Source organism: Rhynchophorus ferrugineus, unplaced genomic scaffold, assembly GCF_030347505.1.
Source record: "Rhynchophorus ferrugineus isolate W39M unplaced genomic scaffold, kcgeb_rfMv2 rfM4, whole genome shotgun sequence".
Taxonomy (NCBI): Eukaryota; Metazoa; Arthropoda; class Insecta; order Coleoptera; family Curculionidae; genus Rhynchophorus; species Rhynchophorus ferrugineus.
The window spans coordinates 59,141,060-59,164,966 of NW_027472583.1; the positions used below are offsets into that span (position 1 = coordinate 59,141,060).

At 31.3% G+C, this 23,907-nt stretch overlaps 1 protein-coding gene across 1 annotated transcript; it reads right to left on the reverse strand.

Moving 5' to 3' along the window:
- Positions 1–794: 794 nt before the first annotated feature.
- LOC143195426 (pickpocket protein 28) lies at positions 795–21,105 on the reverse strand. Its single transcript, XM_076402517.1, has 10 exons — positions 21,058–21,105; positions 19,806–19,975; positions 14,689–14,931; positions 12,994–13,102; positions 9,749–9,900; positions 7,581–7,779; positions 7,256–7,526; positions 4,448–4,507; positions 1,400–1,586; positions 795–1,311 (listed from the first exon to the last, which is right to left on the reverse strand). The coding sequence occupies exons 2-10, from the start codon at positions 19,967–19,969 to the stop codon at positions 1,089–1,091; spliced, it is 1,608 nt and encodes a 535-aa protein (XP_076258632.1). The 5' UTR covers positions 19,970–19,975; positions 21,058–21,105; the 3' UTR covers positions 795–1,088.
- Between the last annotated feature and the right edge of the window lie 2,802 nt (positions 21,106–23,907).

Consider the following 23,907-nt stretch of genomic DNA (forward strand, 5'->3'; position numbering starts at 1 on the left):
GGAACTGAGTCAATCAGATTCCGTCACGGCTCTTAGCATAACAATTAAAGGAAATATTAAGTTAAAAATGTGGTTCTCTGTAGTTCAGATTGGCATGTAATTCAATTGAATTTGATATCAACTGTCTTCAAACATTCTAGAGAATCATCTCCGGGCCGTTGTTTGCCATTGACATCAAAGTGACGACTTTTATACTAAAACCTACTATTGGGATACGGTGGAGTAGCATCATCATCAAGTTTTTAAAATCGTTTAATGGACTTCTTCGGCATAATTCTTCCTATCAAACAACAAAAGGAATGAAAGTCGTAAATGTAGTTTTGAGTATTCCATGATTAGCATTATTATCAGTACAGATGGAATAACTCAATAATGTTAAACGTAAAATTGTTTTATGTAGAGACGTGTCAATATTAACGAACTTAATAGTTTAGATGCGTTCTTTGGCACTTGTATATGTTAATATTTCGCATTTTTGCCAATAAATATCAATAGAAGCAACGGAAGTTAAGTTGAATATGTTATCTTGTTATTGTAGACGTTGATTTATTTCATTATTATTTATTTTAAGAAATAAAGGAAAGGGAAGAGGTAAATAAAAACTAACAACATCAAGAAAATATATAGTCTATCAAGCTTTTTGTACATACATCAGCAAGATTGTACTTGAGCGGTAAAGAGCAAGCGGAATTTGTAAATACGTTTTAGAATCAGACAATATTCACCTTCTCATTTTATTCTAGTTAAAAAGAGACACCATGCTGGTTAGCTCGAACGTATATCATTTATCAGACGGTCGATTATCAGTCGTATACAAATTTCTTGAAAGCAATAGTGATAAGAGGTTATGGTTGTATAGTTAACTGTAATTTTCAGATGTATTATAATGTTAAAATAAATTAATATAATTACATATGAGTACATTTTTATTCAATTATTGTATTTAGATTAGAATGTTGCTGTATGTAAAAGCCAAACTGAACTAAAACTCAGAGTTGATGCGGCAATATTGTGACGTCCTGACATCATAAATTTAGATGAGGCATGTTCAAAATAACTTTGAATAGACTATACTTATTATTATCATATTAGCCTTCACCAAACCATTTATTATAGTGCTTTATGTTAACTATAATCCGTAAGGACAAATAATAGATGATTTCTATCAGCGATAGCAAAGAAAAACCAATAAAAAGTCCCAATAGACCGCCGAAGTTCGCGAGGAAATCGGTAATGCCGAACAGCTCGTTCCTTTCCGAAGACATGAACTGGCTCGATTTCATGTAAACTTGAAATGCGGATCTGCTCAGCCTAAAAATGTTTCGAGTTTAATATAAAGCCGTAAGCGGTTTGCTCGGCAAATAGCCATAACACAAGATTGAATGCTCTTTACACGTACTTTCTGCTGCTGTTCGGGGGTGGCAGGAGGTTCTCCCAGTCCCAGTGAGTTTGCGTCGTCTCCACCGTGTATGCCATCGAGGTGCAGATCGGCAAACAGTCACAGTTATCGATGATGTCACTGCTGTGGTTATCAGTTCCTCTCAAACGGGCTAATTGTCTATCAATTATTGTGTTAAGAAGAGTCTCTATAACATAACAAATTTATTAGCATAGTTTTTTTTAATTTGCTATTAGTATACAGTCCCTAGCCTAGTTACCTGTATCAGCGTTCAACCAGTCGCTTTTCCTTGAATACATTTGTTTTTAAGCAAAATAATAGTTTTTTTAAAGCCCTTTTATAGAATATAATTGGTGCAGTCGACAGCAGTCGATCTCTCCGGCTGCACTCTCTATTCTTTTGAATGTATTAAATTAATGGGGATCAAATACATTATCACGAAAAAAAAACAGGTTGCCGTTGGATTGGTAATCATTCCGCAGTTATTTGAAACATTTGTTGTTGTGGTTAAATGGAGTTCGGGCAAAACTACCACAGCTAGAGCTGTAAGGTCACAAAAACTGGATTGAAGATAATCAACGACTGTTAGCCATAAACTATTCCAAGTAAGAAATGGTCAAGCTTTAAATAACACCTTTATTTCGTCAAATCGCAGCTTATGCATGTTCATGGTGTAAAGCCATCAAAGGCGGACTAAATTGCTGTCCAGAAAAGAAAACCGACCAGTACTGCACTAGCTACGGACTGTACTGTGATCTAAGTGGGTCACCTATAATAGTATTAATAGACATCAGGATGATTTCTAAGTTTTACCCTCAGTGCCGCTTTGTATCGTCGTTCAACCACTCATCTCTTTTTACTGTTAAACAACAACATGTACAGCAACAGTTTCATTCAGTTTTAGAATCTAATATTTGTATATAATAGATTCTAAAAGTGAGACTTAGTGGGCATGAATATTTCGCTAACCAAAGATTCTTTGGGCTTGAGATTCATTTTTTATATTAAAAAAGAGACAGTTATTATTTTTTTACTATATAGCAGAAACGAAACTGTGATATTTTCAGTCAATTCGTGCGGTAACCATATTGCCTGCTTTTAGATTTGTTTTCACAGCATGAAAATATCAGGAAGCATTTGCTGCATCAATAGCTAAACCTGAAAGTTATATGTGAAACTATACTGTTCTGATATTATCAAAAATACCTTGAAACCTCTGACACCTTCTCTACATAATAAGTCCTCTTCGTCATGATAGGATGTTAGAATTCCTTGAAGAGCAAATATAGAGCCTGAGAATAAGGCTCTGAAAGGATAGATGTTAATTTCGTCATTGATGTCGTACCCATGCTCCAAAGTCCAATTGGATAATTTTGGAGCGCGATTTAGATTTCCAGTGAAAACTCTGAAAACAATGTAGAACACTGACTAGTTCTAAAAGTTCTTTTAAAGCACTTTTAGAATTTTTTTCGGGAGGGTTAATAGAGCATTGTATATTTAATTTGTAGACGGTTTTTGATAACATTGATCTGCTATATAGCTTCACAAAACATTTACAGCCTTTAATCAACAACAAGTTGGCTTGGTGAAAAAGAAGAAGCTTCAGAAAATGAACTCGTATTATTCCTTGCTTGGCTACATTTTCAGATAATTCAACAGCTGTTTCTATGGCTTGAATATATGTCGACATTCTTTCATTACATGGTGTCTAGGGAATATTCATTAGAATAGAATATTCATTTTAGAGCACTTTTAGAATTTTTTTCGGGAGGGTTAATAGAGCATTGTATATTTAATTTGTAGACGGTTTTTGATAACATTGATCTCCTATATAGCTTCACAAAACATTTATAGCCTTTAATCAACAACAAGTTGGCTTGGTGAAAAAGAAGAAGCTTCAGAAAATGAACTCGTATTATTCCTTGTTTGGCTACATTTTCAGATAATTCAACAGCTGTTTCCATGGCTTGAATATATGTCGACATCCTTTAATTACATGGTGTCTAGGGAATATTCATTAGAATAGAATATTCATTTTAGAGCACTTTTAGAATTCCTTTCGGGAAGGTTAATAGAGCATTATATATTTAATTTGTAGTCGGTTTTTGATAACATTGCAGCTTATGCATGTTCATGGTGTAAAGCCATCAAAGGCGGACTGAAGTTGCTGTGAAGTAAAGCAATCCAAATCTGTGAGATTATTCCAGAGAGCGCTGGCATGGAAATCTGGCTAGAAATAATGTAATTTCGAAAATCTTCAAAGGCAAACGAGCGAGGGTTAAGCCGATAATCAAACATAATTATACAATAGCTATAAGCTGTCCAGGAAAGAAAACCAACTAGTACTGCACTAGCTACGGACTGTACTATGATCTAAGTGGGTCAGTGCCGCTCAGTGCCGCTTTGTATCGTCGTTCAACCACTCACCTCTTTTTACTGTTAAACAACAACATGTACAGCAACAGTTTCATTCAGTTTTAGAATCTAATATGTGTATATAATAGATTCTAAAGGTGAGACTTAGTGGGCATGAATATTTCACTAATCAAGGATTCTTTGGGTTTGAGATTCATTTTTTTTCACAGCATGAAAATATCGAAAAGCATTTGCTGCATCAATAGCTAAACCTGAAAGTTATATGTGAAACTTCATTGGGAGTTTGTGCCAGGTTTTTGTGCAACGTCTTATGATTTTTCGTCTTTTTTATTAACTTTTTAAATATTCAAAGCTGTCCTTTGTTAGTTACATCAAAATAACTACTTTTAAATCATTCTCGTTCGACAACAGATTTATTGAAATGAAACAACAAGATAATGTCGCGTAATATAACAATGAAATTTTGATTATCACTTAATTTGATTTGATTTTCATATTATATTTTCTCGTAGACTTTTCATAATTATTTATGGGTATTCTTAGAATATGATTCGCAGTTACATTTTTCTTTGAAAGAGTAAGCTGTGTGCTAGACTGAACTTAATATAGTGTGCTAGACTGCGAATGGTTATATGACGATATATATGATGCTAAATTAGTTGGTGCAATTACCTTGTGCGTTGAAGAGACAAACCAAATTTGATCGCCTGCATATGGGAGTGTCATTATATCCTAAAATTAATTAAAACAGATTGTTGTTACTATTAAACTATATAACGAAATAATTCATAAAATAACATAAAATGCAAATAACAATAAAACTATAGTTTAGGTCTTAAGGGATTATACCACTTCGTTGACATCTAAAACGAATATAATGTTGGTGTTTTTTCTCTATAATAATAATAATAATACATATCTCTCCTTACATACAATTATCAGGTCTTATTATACATGTGTAGCTCTGAAAATCGGCTATTATCTATTTTTCAAACCCTTAAGTGATAAGGGGTGCCCATATCATTTTTTAAAATTTTTAATATATACTTTTCTATCACCAACCTCTGCTTTGTAATAGTCATTTTAAAAATTTTATAATTTTTTATCCTGCGCGATAACATCAATTATTATCACTTGGTAAGTTATTCCCTCCATATATCTACCGGTGTCATTTCTCACCCAGTAAACAGCACGGAGTAAAGATGACAACGAAGATGGTCTCCTGATTCTCTCAAACAATAAGCCTTCTCTCACTGCCTCTATAGTTTTCGGCTATTGTTAGTGTTTTTGCAAACGTAGTAGTTATCGTAGTGTAATTTTCATATCAAATATATTCTCAAGTAGTTTTATTATTTATTTATTAATAAGTAATATTATTCAATGTAATTTATTATTAATATCTAGCAAAATTATTAATTTTGAAAGTAGTTCGCAAGATCAGTTAATTAATTAATTTCTATATAATCATTGAATCGCGAGATGTTCTCATCGAACAAATATTTTCTAATGTACAGACGAATTACACAAATCTCGAGTTGCTTGCAGAAAGAGCAATTTTTAAAAATGTGAACGTTGACATTTTAAATCTGAAGATACAACAGTTATGGCTAGGAGACTTGGTATCATATTAATCTATTGATACAGTTTGCGGTGCCACTGAAGCTGTAAATTTTCCAACAGAATTTTTGAACTCACTGGATTTGCCATGCATGCCACAGCATAACTGACAATTAAAGGTTGGATCTCCAGTTATTTTGCTTCGTAGTTTGAACCCGCAACGGCTGGGCAACGGTACGCGATTAGTCATTAAAAAATTAATGAAAAACGTTATCGAAGCCACAATTTTAAATGGCAAGATTCGAGGTGAAAATATATTAATACCACGATGTTTGGTGTTTTGTTACTTTTGTATTCTCTCATCGTTCATAGCGCTCCATCCCTTTTTCACTCATATATCATATCCATACACAATTCCATAAATTAGTTATTTATTCTACACTAGAAATTCCCTAGAAATTATTTACATTGTAAAACAACGTTTGCCGGGTCAGCTAGTATTTTTATATAAATTTGAAAAAAAGTAGTATTAAGATTGGTAGATCAATTTTGGCATTAAGAATTATTTACAAACGAAAGGCAAAATAGAGATTTTGAATTTTTTTTTATGTATTCTATTATACATTTTCCTACACCTGTATTTACTGAATACGAACAACTCAAAGACAATCTCGATCGTCAATATGTGTCTAAAACAATCAAAAGATAAATAATGCCCTGTATAATGATACTTTTACTAAATTTTGTCTTCGAATTTACATTTTATTAATGGTCTGACGCGTTTACCTCAAATTTTCAAGTTTTCAGAACAGGCAGGGTTTTGAACACATCTCCAAGAAAGTGTAGATAAACGAAAGTTGTTACTGCATTCCACACAAAACCAGAGATATTGCAGGAGTGCTGGAGTATCAAAACCTTTTTTCCATCAAATTAATATAAAAATTAATAATAAAAAGCCTCTTCAGACAAGTCATATTGGCATATGTGACCGAAAAAAAAATCACCACACCTCGTACCGATCGAAAAATCAATAACATCTGCCTGAAAAATCTTTACAAAAATTGTTGCTCATTTCACTACGATAATAAATGAGGAGTATGTAAAGACTTCGTAGAGGACATGTGGAGGATGTGGAGGCGGTTGGTTGAAGAAACTCTAATAGAAGGGTGATTCCAAACAAAAAACACTGTTAACCGACAGCAAGAAAAAGAAATCACTTCAATGGACTAGACTATGTCGAAATATGATTATTGCAGACGGTAGTCGAGTAAGTTAGACTTTTGTGAACAATATATTTGGTCAATAACGATTTTCTAGTATTAATTATATTAATTTACAGATGTGCTTTTCCAGGTCAGGGCTTTCACCACATTTGAGTCCCAGAGAAAACATGTAGGAACTCACCAAACGGGCGACTGTACAAGAAGTGCAGAATGGCATTACTACTCCAAACTCCAGTAAGATCGAAAACATACAAGCTTTTATTGCAGCAAAAGGTGGCATCACTAACTATTAAAAATAATTATATTATTGTTTAATAATATTAAACTTATTCAAACATAGATTATAAAACGGTTTTGTATATTTTTTGTAGTTTTTTCATCCCTATATATTAGAGATACAAATAAAAAACGTATAAGGGACCACCAACTAAACTAAAAAAAACTAAATATTCTCAATATTGTATTCTAAGTTCCAAGATGGTATAACTCCATAAACCACCAAGTAAATGAATTAATTTTTGGACAAAAATATAACAAAAGAATGCTTGGAAAGAATAATAACAAAAAGAAATAATCTCGTATGCATATAACTGGTAATGATATCAAACAGTAAGATAATCCCCCACGTATTAATATTTTCAGGTTAATGTGGATATTACCAGTTGATTTTAAGTTTAAAAGTACTAAAAATAATACTTACTTGGCATATAGAAATCAATACACCCACAAGTAGCAATGGAGAAATTCGTTCGACATTCGATTTGACAATTCTCCTGCGAGTACAGCTTGAAATACTTCAAATATCTCTCGGACGTATAATAGCAATTACGCTTGCTTGGGTCGTATTTCTTTACCGTCTCCGAAGTGCCGATAATGTTCAAATTTGACGCGCATTCAACCATCCGGTTCATCGGTATCAGGAGATGCTGTTGCAGTGGGCGTGGTATTACCGACGGATTGAAGATCTGCATCTGAAATCAGTCGTCGGTTATTCTACAATACTGTTCTTATATTACCAAAAATACCTTGAAACCTCTGACACCTTCTCTACATAATAAGTCCTCTTCGTCATGATAGGATGTTAGAATTCCCTGGAGAGCAAATATAGAGCCTGAGAATAAGGCTCTGAAAGGATAGGTGTTAATTTCGTCATTGATGTCGTACCCACGCTCCAAAGTCCAATTGGATAATTTTGGAGCGCGATTTAGATTTCCGGTGAAAACTCTGAAAAAAATGTGGAACACTGACTAGTTTTAAAAGTTCTTTTAGAGCACTTATAGAGTTCTTTCCGGGAGGGTTAATAGAGCTTTGTATATTTAATTTGTAGTCGGTTTTTGATAACTTTGATGTCCTATATAGTTTCACAAAACATTTATAACGTGTAATCAACAACAAGTTGGTTTGGTGAAAAAGAATAAGAAGCTTCAGAAAATGAACTCATATTATTCCTTGCTTGGCTACATTTTCAGATAATTCAACAGCTGTTTCCATGGCTCGAAAATATGTCGACACCGTTTCATTCCATTTTCATTAAAAGTCTTACTATTTTTTGATTATAGTAGCATATTCTCTTAAATAAATATTTTAATTTCGTATCAAAAATATCCATTAGTATCACTCAAATAGTTTTTGGTAAAATATTTAACATATTTCTATTAAATAAATAAAATTGAAAACATAAACTGTAACAATAATTTTATCAAACACACTGCGGATAATTAACTGCAATTATCAAACATTAATAATGTACAAATGTAGATAATTTAATTCTAAATCGATTTCGTGTAATAAATAATTTACAATTCGGCGACTTTTATTGAAATTAATATATATTGTAACGAATGTCCGGCGTACTAAATAACAACAGTAAATATTAATTAAACTACTGAAAATGTATGTTTTCTTTGTCTATAAAAAACAGAACATGATTGAAAATTCATTCATTGAAATACAAACGGTCATATAACTATTGTATTATAACTTTTTCGATTTTTGGTATTTATGAAAGCATTTAACAAAAGGAGTTATCAGATTTTGCTCCTAAATTATATATCAGCTTTCCAAATATTTCGAATAATCAAAAATTTATAATTTAGTGTTGTTGTAATATTCAGTGTAATTGTTCTGATTGATATGCATTCTTTAAGCAATATCATAAGCAAAGCAATTTAATGCTCAAATTATCAAACAAACCTGCATTTTAAATATTTTATTGTTATATATCTACTATACAATATATCTTTAGTATATCTTCATAGCGCAGTATCTGTGAGGCATATGTTTCTTCTAATATTAATCTAAAAAATCTACTGTTTAATGCAGTACAAGAGTTCTATATAAGAGTTGTAAGTAGTTTCCTTTACATAGACAATTTTTGTATTATATTTATAATATTATAACAGATCAATTGAAACGACGAATTGATGATTCGGAGTAATGTTTGAAGATGCTCAAGCGTAATAAACCCCAGATTTTGCGTCGATATGTGTCAAGGGATGAAACAAGGCTCCATCGTTTCACTCCCAAGTCCAATCTGCAGTCATCCGAGTGGACTGCATACGATGAATCCGCTCCAAAACGTGGAAAAACGCAATAGTCGGCTGGCAAGTTTATGACGTTTGTATTTTGGGATGCGCATTGAATAATTTTCATTGATTACCTTGAAAAAGCAAGGACCATCAACAGCGATTATTACGTAGCGTTATTGGACCGTTTGAAGGACGAAATCGCCTAAAAACGGCAGAATTTGAAGAAAATGAAAGTGCTGCTTCACCAAGACAATGCACCGTGTCACCAGTCATTGAAAACGATGGTAAAAATCCATGAATTGGGCTTCGAATTACTTCCTCATTCACCGTATTTTCCAGATCTAGCCCCCGGCCACTATTTCATGTTCTCAGATCTGAAAAGATTTGCTCGCTGGGAAGAAATTTTGCTCGAATGAAGAGGTGTTCGTCGAAACTGAGGCCTATTTTGAAGTAAGAAACAAATCGTACTACAAAAATGGTATCGCAAAGTTGGAAGGTCGCTATAATCAGTGTATCACCCTAGAAGGGAATTATGTTGAATAAGAAAAACACATTTTGCCAAAAAATTTGTGTTTTAGTATGGTAGGCCGGGTAATTTTCAATTCACCTGTTATTAAATTTTACAAAATCTAAAATTTGACTGCAAAAATATACAGACTACTTACACGTCATCTCGATATAACTGACTTCTGTCTAACAAATTGAAGGTGTAGCACAGACCTTCGTCAGTAATAACAGGAAAGAATAAGTCTCTGCAGCTGTATGGCTTCCCCATGAACATACAATGGGATAACATTTCGTCAAAATTCGGTTGAACCTAAAAAAGTGTAATAAAATAAGATTGTATATCTGTATATACTGATTGTATATAAACATCTACAAATACCTTACATGAATAAATTCAAATTACATTTGAATTATATATACGAAAGAGTAGTAATATATACTCAATTCAGAACAGCGGTGACACGGCTGATCTGTCAAGACGTCGCAATGTTGCCGCTGCAACTCTAATAAGTTTTAATACATTTTGGCTCTGATATATAACAAACATTTTAATATAAATAAATAAAATAACGCAACAAAAATGTTATGTATTATAATTTATTTTAACATTATAGTACATCTAATGCATATATTATTGAAGAATTTAAAACTACAATTAATTATGCAACCACAATAATTTATAGGTTAGAGTTGTCTTATCATATATACAATAAACTTTTTTTCCACACTAGTATAGGTAGGGTTCTAGGCGCGTTTTTTATGTATTGGTATTCCACGAATGTCTAATATACCTAATTAACAATTGTATATCTGCGTAATGTATTTTACTTTCATTAGAGAGCATATTTATATTTTACGCCTAGTTCTTGTTTCCTTCGATGCAATGTTTCCTTGTAAAGCCATTATAATATTACTATATTTCTCCTTAGTTTGTCCTGTTCCTACCTGTATACATATTTCTTGATAAAACTACATTAAAATCACTGCATTATCCTTAATGCATTTGCCATATATGCAAAACAATTAGTATTATTTCTCTCCTCAAACATTTTAAACAAACGTTCATGTATATTCTGAACAATAACGCATGTGACCATAAAGTTTTCACACTCTATAACACAATTTACTACAATTAAAGTATATTAATTGTATACTGACCTTTAGTTCTTACCTCTTTCAAAACCTTGTCTTAGTAATTGTCAGCATTGAATCATAAACCAACATTCATAAAGCTTTATTCAATCACTGTCATTCTCAGAAACACTAATCAAGTTAATAACAAAGCTGCTTATATCCAATCTATGAAAAACTTGTTCAATATTCTACCATTTGTCAATTTCTTCCTTAATGTATCTGATATTCATGTCTAATTTAAATATATAAATTGATATAATAATTTTTCATTGATTTTGTCATATGTTTTTAAAAATTGTGTTCTTTTAAGAGCAATCTCTGGAAGATCCATTAAACCCCTTCGTGCGTTATCTTTACACCACTTAAATCCTATATTACCCAACAATGTATCAACGGATGTCAAATAGCTGTATATCTTTTTGCTTTTTTTTAACAATTTTCTCTGAAATAATTTTGTTAAATTATGTCTTAATTGAAAAAACTACTTGCTTTTATACATTTTGTATATCTGATCACTGAAACATCAATCTGATCTTGATTCGTCACCTGTCTTGCATAAACGCAGTTTCTTTTTGGTGAATTTAAGGTTATATAGTTTTTTTTTGAGATATTTTAGTAGCCGTGTCCGCACTAATATTCAGTGCAGCTGCAATGTACAAAAAATATGTTCAATGAAATCCGCGGCGATTTCAAGTTTATCAAAACAAAGCGTTAAAACAAGGTTTGCCGGTTTATAACCCGTAAATATAATATTTTTAAGAATTACTTTAATCTTAGATGTTTGACTAACAAGTTATATGTTCGAACTTCTCTAAGAGCATTATTTTCTACAGACTATTCTAGACTTCTACTAGACTGATTATAAAGTATCAGCTATCAAATTGTTTTAAACTATTTATCAGTTACTTTTTAGAACCTGTACGGTTATATAAATTTAATACAATTAAATATTTTTGGTGAGATTTGTCTATTATTAGCTATACGATATTAGTCACAAAAAACCAACAAGGAACTGATTTCATCTGATGGAAAATTCAAGTAAATTAGGAAGATAAATTATAACGAACGTTTGTTTAAGAACTGTTTTGCCTTTTCGGTCGTAATTGAACGTGGGAAGGTCAAGTCAGCATAAAAATTATGCCAATTATGTTGTTTTGGGGATAAAGCAGGGTAATTTTGTTTTAATTGATTTCGATTTATTTACATGACAGGAAAACAGATATAATTTTAAGTGTGCTGGTAGTTACATTAATGTCAATATAATTACACCGTTCTATTATAGATGTTATAAAGTCGATTGTATTCTCAATTATTGTGTTGTAATTAAGTTTTTTGTACTATATTTTTCTTTTTGTTATTTACCATTGTTAATATTTACTAAAAATCAACGAATTTTCATAATAATCTGATTGATTGAGATTGATTCATTGATTAATTGATTATTATTATAGTTTAGTTTCATTAACGAGCCAACATTTTTTGAACAATGTCGATGTCAATTAAGGAATAATATAAGAATAAAGAGATTAACAGTCTGTATATAAAACTATATTTTTGGAGCTAATAAAATAATTTTAGCAAAATTTGGGGTAAGTAAATACCATCCCGATTGGAAGTATCAGGTAAGTTATATCTTCTCGTAATAGCTAATAAGCGGCTGTAGTTAGTTAAAATATGGGCGAAGGATATAAGTCCATCACCATTAGTGGCATAGGTTTTGATTTGTGATGAAGAATTGTAAATACAGAGTAATTTAGAGCAGTTATAAGTTTTAAAAATTATAAAGACTAGATTATAAATTCCTAGGTTATTTTTTAAAAGTAAAATGCTTATTCGTTAACTTTTACTGCTAGTCCTTTTTTAAAACGTATCTCTCCAGTAATAACTTGGGTGTGGAAAAGATTATTGTGACTAGAAATTATTAAGTATTTGAAAATAAAACGCATTTGTTTAATCCACTACAAAATATGAACTTAAAAACCTATTCCAGTCTTTGAAATAGTTGTCGATTTCTATTTGTAAGAAGACTTTTAAAACCTTCAATTCAATCAGCCTTCAATATTCCCGAAGACGAATTTATATCAGACAAACGCTTAAAAATGGTTAAATTGTGATGAAGTCACAAAAATCCAACCATTGGTAAACAGTTTGTGTACACTCAAAATATCAGAAACAATGCTAGGATTTTTACTATTTTATTACTATCTACTTATTTACTATTTTTGGTCATAGTGGTACAATAAAAAATATTTTAAATTATTTTACTTACATCATTTAGAAATTCAAATAAATGATAATCGGCGAACTCCGAATCCGATTGGGAAACCCAGCGTGCGTCCATATTGCAAATTAGAGATAAGTAGCCCAACTTTTTCTCCCTGAAAGGAAAATAGAATTAGAAAACCTATAACAAGGGAAGGAACAAATAAAACTGTTGAGCTCATAGAGCAAGATAAATTGCTAAAAATTCGATAACTAGATAAAAGCTGCCTGTAAACGAAGGATAATTTCCATCTTCATAAAAGGCCAAACCGCCCAAGTTAGCTACAAAGATTTTCAATGAAAGAAAAACACTATTTATGTGAAATCCATTCAGATCCGTAGGAATTCGAATGAAGGTATTTTTTCCCACATCTTACTTTTACCTTTCTGTTAAAGACTGCTTGTTACTTGTTAATTATTATGTTTTTCAATGTGTTTTGTATACCTTTGTTTGTTTTTCATCGCTAATAGATTTATACGATGGTACACGCTGTGGTGTACTGACCATCAATCTGACTAACAAGAAACTGACATATTTTACGTAAATACGTATTAAGTATTATCAAACAAAGGTATTTTCAAGGTTTTTGTTGCCCTGATTTTTGAGAACTTCATAGATGATAATACTGACAGGTTTTTGACAGTTTAAGTTCAAAATACTCTAATAAGCTGAAAATCTTCGAAAACTAAAATTTTAAATTACGACTAAATCAGATAATTAACTTATTTTTAATTATATAAATTCTGATGGCATATAACATAATTTGACGAAGTATCATTGCCATTGTTTTCCGAATATTTTCAAATATGACCTTTTTGGATATTTGGGATTTTATAAAAATATATTATGTGAAATAATTTAGGCAAGAAAAATTTTTTCATTTTTTTATGAGGAGCCTATCCAGAATAAGCTTATTTTTGAATTTAATAAGAATGGACGATGGTACATAACTTGTCTAAGTATGATTTATATTATTTTCTGAAATTACTATTTTGTTTTATAAAAATGTGTTGCATTTACTAAATAGAATTCAAATACTGACATAAAATTAGATAAAAAGTAATGACAAATATTTGAATTTATAGTTCGAGAACTAATTAGTGATATTTTGCGATTTCTGGGCTATTTAATTTGTTTAATTTGTGATTAACTCGAATACCAATGATGTTTTATGATAACCTGATTTTCATTTGCTGCGTTTTTATTTTCCATAATCTCTGTCTTTTTCTGAATATATAATTTTTTCGATCGTAGTCTTATGTTTTTTAATACCTAAATACATTACAGTAATTTGTAGTACTTAGTTACAAATAGCTTTCTTGTAAGACAGTTTTTTTATTTTTATGTGTTTAGTAAATCAGTGTATTTTAATAGATTTTATTAATGAAACTTTATTATATTATTTAACAAATGTTGGTTGCTGTTTATAATTAATACACAAACATATTGTACATATTGTAATGGATTACTATTTGCGTATAGCTATTACACAAATGGATTGTGTGAAAAATAACGTATGAGCGAGTGAGTTAAATTAATGTAATGCAAAAACATTAATAATATGTTACTTAATGTAAACAAAAACTCCAGGAGTATGTTATATTTAAACAATATTCATGGCTACTAATTAATTAACTATTATGCAAAAACTAAGTATTGTGGCAATTTTTATCAACACGTATCAAAATTTATTCTACTTACGTTTCTGTGTCTAGAGTTTCGTTGGCATTCAATCTCTTGATATGGTGGGTAAAGTTAAATTTCGATGAAACCGACTTCGTCAAAGGACAAATTGTGACGGCTGGAAAAGGAACTTGCCATGTCGGCGTCTCTTTCGTCGCAAAAGTAACCATTATCGGAGATACTTGCCACTTGTGAAAGGTCTGCACTACTAGGGTAACAAAAAGCGACAGCGACAGTATTATGCTTATTAGCCACCATATTCTAAAATAGAAAATATCCTTATCGTAAACCAAAAATGAAGTTATTAAAAACGATTCAACTGCTATTATTACTTTTTCGCTTAATAATCAATTAGTAAAAAATCAGGATGACAAACACAATAAATATTATAACAATTTCTGCTCTAATTTACTTATTACCGCGATAAATTTTAAGCTCTAAAAATGAAACAAAAAGTTTTACTTTGACAACTACCGGAACTTGTGCTTTTTTAACTATTTTTGTAGTGTACCTTACGAAATGAGTTTCATTTTTTATCTTTAGAGGTCGGGGAATAATATTAATTTGAGAAACTAAAAAATTTTGATAATGGAACTTCTAATAATCTGTAAATACAAAAATGAAATGTTGTTCCTTAGTTCCGTTAAAACTCAACAACTGCTGGACTGATTTAACTAATTTAAATTTTGCAATATTTGGAAAGGTACTAAAGCTTATATAGACAATAAATATGGAATTGGAAACCATAAAATTCAAATAAAAAATAATGACTTATGTCTCAAATATGGTATGACAATGTGTTAACGGTTCAATAAATCATTTACAATAGGGAAAATAACAATTATTTGTTAATATTTTAGAGCGTTAAATGATCCTAACCACTTCTTGGACAATATTCAAAAATATAACATTTACATAACGTGCAAGATAACTCCATGCCAATTTTCAAAATATTATATAGTAAACTTTTTCGGTAAGATTCAAATTTTTATCAGAAATTAGTTAATAAAGTCTTAAAATAATTTGAGTGTTGTTCAATCTTATAATTCAACAGTAAAGCGTACTATTTAGAACTACACATTTCCTCATCAGAGCAAATATTGAGATACAATATTCAAAATAATATTGGACAGATGACAGTCATAATATAGTCATCAGACCGAAAGAAGACCCTGTGTGCCTGTGAGCACGTCATGTTCACTAGGTAATTTCTGTGATAGCTCTAGCAAGAATAGTAAATAATAAAATTATAACTATTATATGGACATAACAATAGAAACTAAGAATAAAAAACTAAATTAATTACATAATATTTAAAAACGCTTCATTACAATTATAATATAGCAAGAGCTTCAGTATGTTTGAAAAATATATGCATTGAGCATGCTAATACAGTATATACACAAACTAGCGACCCGCCCCGGCTTCGCGCGGGTGCAATGCTGATACTAAATTAAATACACTACAGAAAAAATATGAACGTTGTATATAAAAACATAGCGGCCCGCTCCGACTTTGCACGGGCATGAAATATATATGCCTATGTCACTCAATGAAAACATGATTAAAATCGATCCAGTATTTTTGGTTCATTCATTACTGCCCTTGGCCGGAACGCATTAAATTTGGAGTAATACAATTCCTCTTCCCCTATACTTACTATGAAGATTTCCTGCTATATTTGGAATATCTAAATTCATACAATTTTTATTACATTACACATTTTTAAAGGCAAATTTTAAATTTGTAATATCTTCGAAAATATTTGTTTAATTTACATGCTGTAAGGAACCATATTGATCAATTGCACACTGTATTTAAGGTACTTAATTCGATAAGGATTAATGCCGTATTGCTTAAAATAGCTTCGTAAATAAGCCATTTTCTCACGTAAAAAGTAAACAATAAAAATGGTTAATATGGGTTATCCCTAAAAGATAAACATATACCATGGCGGACTTTTTTGTAGACCTTTTTATGATGTACAATACTGTAGTACATTAATTTGATCTAACTCGTAGGGTTAGGCAGCGTTTTTGCTAATTGCTAAATAAGCCTAAAAAAATAGGTTAATTTACGACATCACGTTAGAAACCTCTAAAATTAGCAATGTTGCCTTAGAATATTATGCATGTATTGTACATATAAACCTTCCTCTTGAATCACTCTATCTATTGAAAAAAACCGCATCAAAATCCGTTGCGTAGTTTTAAAGATTTAAGCGCACATAGGGATATAGGGACAGAAAAGGCGACTTTGTTTTATACTATGTAGTGATAATTAATAGACTATAAAGAAAACTACATGCTGAGTGGTAAACTAAAAAGTTCACCAAAAGCAAACTGAAGGTTCTTAGAGTATTTTCCAAACACGGTTTAACATTTTAAAAACTACATCTAAATATAGTATATATCTATATCTAAATAACGTATTGAACTGCACATGAATTTTCTTCATGCACCTATTGGACAATAAATCTTCAGTTAATTATTATTACTAAACATAAATTTAAATAAAAACATATTTACAATATTAAATGGTAATACAAAAGGTCTCCTTTTTTAATTTGGCTGGGTAATAAAATAAAAGTATAAAAGAAGAGATTCCTTATCAACATTTTATCCTTATCCGACCAATTTATCCCTACGAAAGTACGAAAGGAAATAGGAACGAAACAAAAGCTCACCGTAACGACATAAATTCCAGTTACAACAACAAAGTAGAGCCAACGAAATAATAAGAAATATATGTAGTGCAAAAGTTGGGAATGCGAAAACAATGTAGCCGGCCTCATAAATGTTCACCTTTTGAAGGGACGTCCGCCAACGTACGAAAGATTTGTTAACACGTTAAATAAATCAAGCCTGGTGATGATTGATGGAGAGATCGCATTTATGGCTTCTGTCCGCGTCAAACTAAATTGACATCGTAATGTGTTAACGTGGATTTTTCTCTTTTTTTTTTTTTTGGTAGTTGCCCGTCGCTAGGAATGTAGTAAAAACGTCAGGGAACAGCGAAAATCAATTAGTGGAATCAGCGAAATAAACTTGTATTTTAAAATATTAATTTGATGTAAAATATGTTTTAAAATAACGATATGAGTTAACATAGAGAATACATCGGATAGACACAATGACGTAAACGCCATGGAATATAGTATAGTCTATTCAAAACACCAGTGACCATGATTTCACCATCAAATGTTAATGAAAAAAAAAATGCTATCTAATATAATTTATTTTAACATTATAATATAACTAATGCATATATTATCGAAGTACTTAAAACTACAATTAATTATATAGTCACAATAATTTATAGGTTAGAGTTGGCTTACTATATTTACATTGAACCTTTTTACTAGTATAGGTAGAATTCAAGGCGCGTTGTTTTATGTGGTGATTTTCCCTGAAGGCCTAATACATTTAATTAACAATTACATATCTGCGTAATGTATTTTACTTTCATTAGAGAGGATATTAACGTTTTACGCTTAGTTGTTTCCTTCGATAAAATATTTTCTTGTAAAGCCATTTTGATATTACAGTATTCCTCCTTAGTTTGTTTTGTTACTATCTCTATACCTATTTCTTGATAAAACTAGATTTAATCACAGCATTCTCATTATTGTTTCACTCCTCATATATTTTAACCAAACGTCCATGTATTCTGAACTACAACACACATGTACATAAAACGTTCACACCCTATAATACTATTTTTTTCATTAAAGTATATTATTTATATACTGACCTATAGTTGTTTTAATCAATTTTTGTTACCTTTGCACTATACTCATTATTATCTTGTCATGAGTGACTGTACACCTATGACTAAATATAAAAATTGATATAATAACTCTTCCTTGATTTTGTTAAATGTTTTTAAAAGTTGTATTATTTTAGAAGCAATGTTGGAACTTCCATTATGAATAACTGCCCTTCGTAGGTTGTCTTTACATCACTTATATACTATGATACCCAACAGTGTATGAAGGGATCTTTTACATCCCTCAAATATCTGCATATCAATATCTTTCAGATGTTTATAAATAGGCAGACTAACAATTTTCTCAGAAATAATTGTATCAAATTATGTTTCTATTGGAAAAGCTACTTAATATTTTAAATATTTCGTATATTTGATCTCCTATATACCTTACATCAAGCTGATCTTGATTCGTCACTCGTTTTGCATAAACAAGATTCCTTTTTGGTGAATTTTAGGTTATATTGTTATGTATTTTTGAGCTGACCGTGCCCATACTTATATTCATTGCAGCTGCAAAACGCTAAAAATATATTCAATAAAATTTAAGCAATTAATATATATTAGTAAAAATGCTTACCTCTCTAACACAATTTACTGACAAGAAGAGGCCTATTCGTCTCTATTATATTATTTTGAAGAATTTTGATTATTTGTTTGACAATCGGAGGACTTTTGCAGGCTCACTCGGTTACATATTCGAACCTCTCCAACAGTTGGATAATAAATTAAGAAGAAAAATATTGTCTATCTGTAAAACGAATTTACTACTTTCATGAGGCATATATTGATGACGTGAGTTCACTGCTGTTTCGAAGAGACTATATATCCTGTTCCATGTTAGTAACACTGATTTCAAATAATACGACGTGTATGTGTTGTTCAGTTGATATTCTAAACGGCGATTCTTAAAACAAATTATCGACAGAATATAGGCCACGTTAAAATATCTTCGGCGAGGAGGAATAGTTCACGAAACTTTAAGTTAAATGACATGAAGCCTATGAACATTAAATGGTTTTCTTATTTATACCATTGGATCGTATTTCTGGAATTAATATGGACATTCACAGTTAGGAAGTTATTACTATGGTGGTATATTTCTACCAAATACTTCCATATTCCAAGATGATAATGTGACCACACAGCCAAAAAAGATTTCTTGGTCATCACAATATTATAACGCATCGTCCCTGGTCAACACAATCTTCAAACATCAAAATTATTGAACTGTTTAGAAGCTACAGTAAGTCAAAACCTTATTAATTGATGGATGTTGTGTTTACATCAAGTGTTCATATTATTTTGTCCATCTCCCATATTTATATAGCGTCCAATAATTTGAAAATAGAACAAAGGTCACTTACCTTTCCCAAATACATCTGGCACCTCCTAGATATTGCAGACCGTGAATGGATGTGTTACTGCAGTATACTCGGAAATATTTCAATGCGTTTTCTTTGAAAGTAGCTGCCTTTTCATCAGGAACTTTCTCATTAAATTCATAGTTTTTCAGTTCAGGTAATTGCATATTATGCTGTAAATCAACGTGTACAATAAACTGTAAACTTATAGAGCAAAATTCAACAAAACTGTGTCTTGGTTTATTAAAATAAATCGTTATTTTAGTATTAAAGTAGGCCTTTTTTAATTCCTAACAATATCAATTATAACTAAAAATAAATAAATAATAATAAATTGATAAATAAATAGTTATATAACTTTTACGCTGCGTAAATCAACATGTCCACCAGTCTATATCAATAATTGTCAACTCCCGCAAGCAGGGGATGACCTAGATCGACTCCTAGCTTGGAAGAAGTATATACTCGCCAATCAAAAACAACTTGGACTTTAACTCTACCAAATTCGTTAGTTTATGGGACCCAAATGCAAGTTATTAGAAAAGATATTATTGTATAAATCCATACTCAAGCCTATTTGGTCATATGGAATTCAACTACGGGTAACCGCTAACAAATCTAATATACCCATCATACAACGGTTCCAAAATAATGTGTTGAGTGTCATTGTCGATGTTCTTCTAGAAACAGTAACGAGAGAAATTTAACGTGTTTGTTTAAAGTACTTCAAAAGAGTGTTAGTACATCAGGACGTACTCGCTAATCAGCTAAATATACGAAGTGACAGTGAATGTAGATTAAAACGTCTAACAACATCCGATTTCAATATTTGACATGTACTCTACATTAGAATAAGCCTTCAAATAAGAATAACTAATTAAAATGGTATTTTATGCAGGAGTATAAACATGACAAATACTTATTGCTCTCTGAACAGATTGCGGAAATACTGAGAGTAATAATATAGAAAAATATATAATAAAAACTAATTAAAAGTAATGAAAAATATATTTATATCGCAAGTATTTACAAAAACCTACAGGCAATATTTAGATATAAAAATGTGTTCGTTATAGGACCGAAGATATATTAAGCATCAAGGAACTGAATATCAAAGGCCGCAAAATCCATTCGAGCGTTTGATGTTAGTCCGTCCCCCCATTAACCAATTAGCTAATTAAAAATATGCGATGGAATATTATCGACTCGATATAAATATAAAAGATATGTTTGAAATAAGTTAAAATGGTCTTACATATAATGTGAATTTGGTAGGTAATATGTATTTGGTTACACTAGATTTTTAAATGCACACACACAACCACGGCTCAACTAACACTGAACTAGATATGTTTAAGTCAGAAACGCGATTGCTGGGTGTGTTTAAATTATACATTTTATTGCTTTTAGGCCTACAGATCGATATACCTATTTTCACACCTTTTTTCGTTCATTTAGGGTCTCATATTCATAGAGATTTTAAGATTATATTTATTAAATATCTATTTATATTTAACTATTTGTATTGCCCTGAATGGTTCAACGATCTACCCAATAGCCAATAAATATTTCCTATAATAATTATTTTACGACATATATAAAATCAATAATCAATCAATAATATATAGTTCAATAATCATTTTGGATGCTACTAAACGTTTTATTCTACTCACTTCTTATTTATTTTGCTCGTTATCAAATAAATTGGAATGCAGTGATAGTGTTTCAGAATACTCAACACTAAAACTTTAAATTACACTTCATACAGGTTTTGAAATAATTCAATGATCGAAAAATTAAATTTGCTAGCAGTACCCTATTCTTAGATTTCGTATTAATATATGGGCCTAAATATTGATTTGTTGGTATCTTATTGTTTTGCGGTCGACAAGTGATTGGTTTGATTTTGATTTAGTTTTAATCAAAATTTGATTTAATTTATGTCCTAGTGGTTTTCCTTCCAGAATGGCCAGACAGAGAATGGACTTATTTCAACATATTTAGCAACTTCCTCCTGTAGGAGTTAGTAACTATTAATGCTCACTAGTGAGCATGTTCTTCTACGCAACTTAAAAATTACAGGGGTAGTTGGATGGTAAACAGTTGAATAACAGAATGCTCAATTGATTCATTAAACATTATTGCATCCACTAAAAACAACTGTAGGGTGTGGTATTCATGCTGGAAACATAATTGGTTCCTATTTTTTTGAAAATGACCAAAGTGTTGCAGTTACTCTTTCTCCTGAAGGATACCAAGACTTGATTCGAAATTTTCTTGTGTCTGAAATGAAAGAACAAAAACTGGAGCACATGTGGTTTCAGTAAGATGGGATCACAAAATAAACAGCTCATTCAATAATTCAATTATTAAATGACGTGGCGATAGCATGCTCAGCCAGATCTTCGGATTTAACAGCACCAGACTTTTTCTTATGTGATTTTTTAAAATCAAAAATTTATGCGAATAAGCCCCAAATGATTCAACATATTAAAGACACTATTCGTCACGCAAATGAAGAAATTCAGCCTCAGCTGTTTCAGGATATCATGAAAAATACCTTAAAAAGAGCCGAAGGTTACATTTAACCGATAAAATTTTTCAATCATAATGAAAAAAAAAACGTAAAAACCATATAAACTTTTTATGAAAATCTAACTTACTTATGTTTTCTTTGAGCAAAATAATAGGCAATCAAAATGGTAGCGGGACTTTTGTCGCATGTTGTCCAAGTAAATGTGATTACATTGCAACATACATAGTGTAAGAGTCTGATATTAATGAGTTTGATAACTGTCATATATGTTGTCCAAGAGAGAACTGCCAGATGCTAACTTTTCTTTTGAGTGATACGTCAGCAAAGAAATTCTCTATAGACACGATACATTGTAACGCTAATAATATATTGTACAAAAAATATACACCATGTCTACCAATATGTTATAATATATATTTACAAACCGATTATCATTAATATTCTCTGAATTATTCGCTGAAGCCATTGAACGATTTCATACCAATTTAAAAACGGGAATTACCAGATAAATTTATCAGATACTAAAAAACCACGTTCTAGCCGTAGATGTGATATAAAATGGCAATCGAACCCGACAGCGTGACACAAACATATCACCATCAACGTATAACGGAGAAAACCAATTTATTTTTGTAGCAACAACAAAAGCGCATCGCATCTATAACACGACCAAGCCCAGCCGCGTCGCCCCTATACCCCCCTCGACCCCCCAGTCGTCCTCTTTGTGACGCGTCGGGCGCGCATCATTGACAATTTGTAGTTGCGACTTACCACGCATCAATCATGCGACGTGACATATTTTAAAGTAGTTTTTACTGGCTGGGATCACGTCATCCGACGGAAAGATATCCGGCAGCGTTTTGCGATGAAATGATTTATAGATGTTGTTCGGTCGCGGATTGGCAAATGACATTTGCATCGGAGCTTAATATCCTAATTCGGATGTCGAGAGTCGGCGATACGTTTATTTGTGGTGCGCGGTTCTGTTTGCTCTTTTTATTAATATTGCTAATTTATTGCTGACTGCTGTGCGACAATCAGTCTTAAACATTAAATCATACTTGTCGTCCATCATTATCTTGCCTTCCAATATATATTGCATGTATACTAATATATAAATATAATAAATTAATTATGCAAGCTTGGTTGGCGCACTCTCCAACGTATCTCTAGAACGTATGTCTTGTAAAAAAGCTCCAGGCCAAGATGGTATCACTGTAAACCATCTGAAAAACCTTACCAGCGAGCAAATTTCAGAATTATAACACTAACCAATATTATCAACTCCATTCTGAGGTTGAAGCATTTCCTAAAGAATTAGAAAATATGCGCTTGTTTATCATTCCAAAAAAAAACCAAGTCCAATCCATGTGACTATAGGCCCATCAGCCAGATTAGTTCACTTTCCAAACTTGCCGAAAAAGCGATATTACACGCTTTAAACAGTTTCACAAACGAACACCACAAAATTCTCGACGAACAATTCGATTTCCGTACCAAACCCTTAAGCCCTCATCAAGCAGTCCACACCGCAGCGACCATCGCCAGGAATTAACAAAACATCGCAAA

Bases quoted from the DNA above. Each gene is read 5' to 3' on its own strand.
- LOC143195426 (XM_076402517.1), bottom strand. From the start codon at position 19,969: ATGCAATTACCTGAACTGAAAAACTATGAATTTAATGAGAAAGTTCCT. The intron at 7,780-9,748 runs GTAAGTAGTCTG...CATTTTTTTCAG, and splicing joins CAGTTATATCGAGATGACGT to AGTTTTCACCGGAAATCTAA. The intron at 7,527-7,580 runs GTATTTTTGGTA...GACTGATTTCAG, and splicing joins AAGGTGTCAGAGGTTTCAAG to ATGCAGATCTTCAATCCGTC.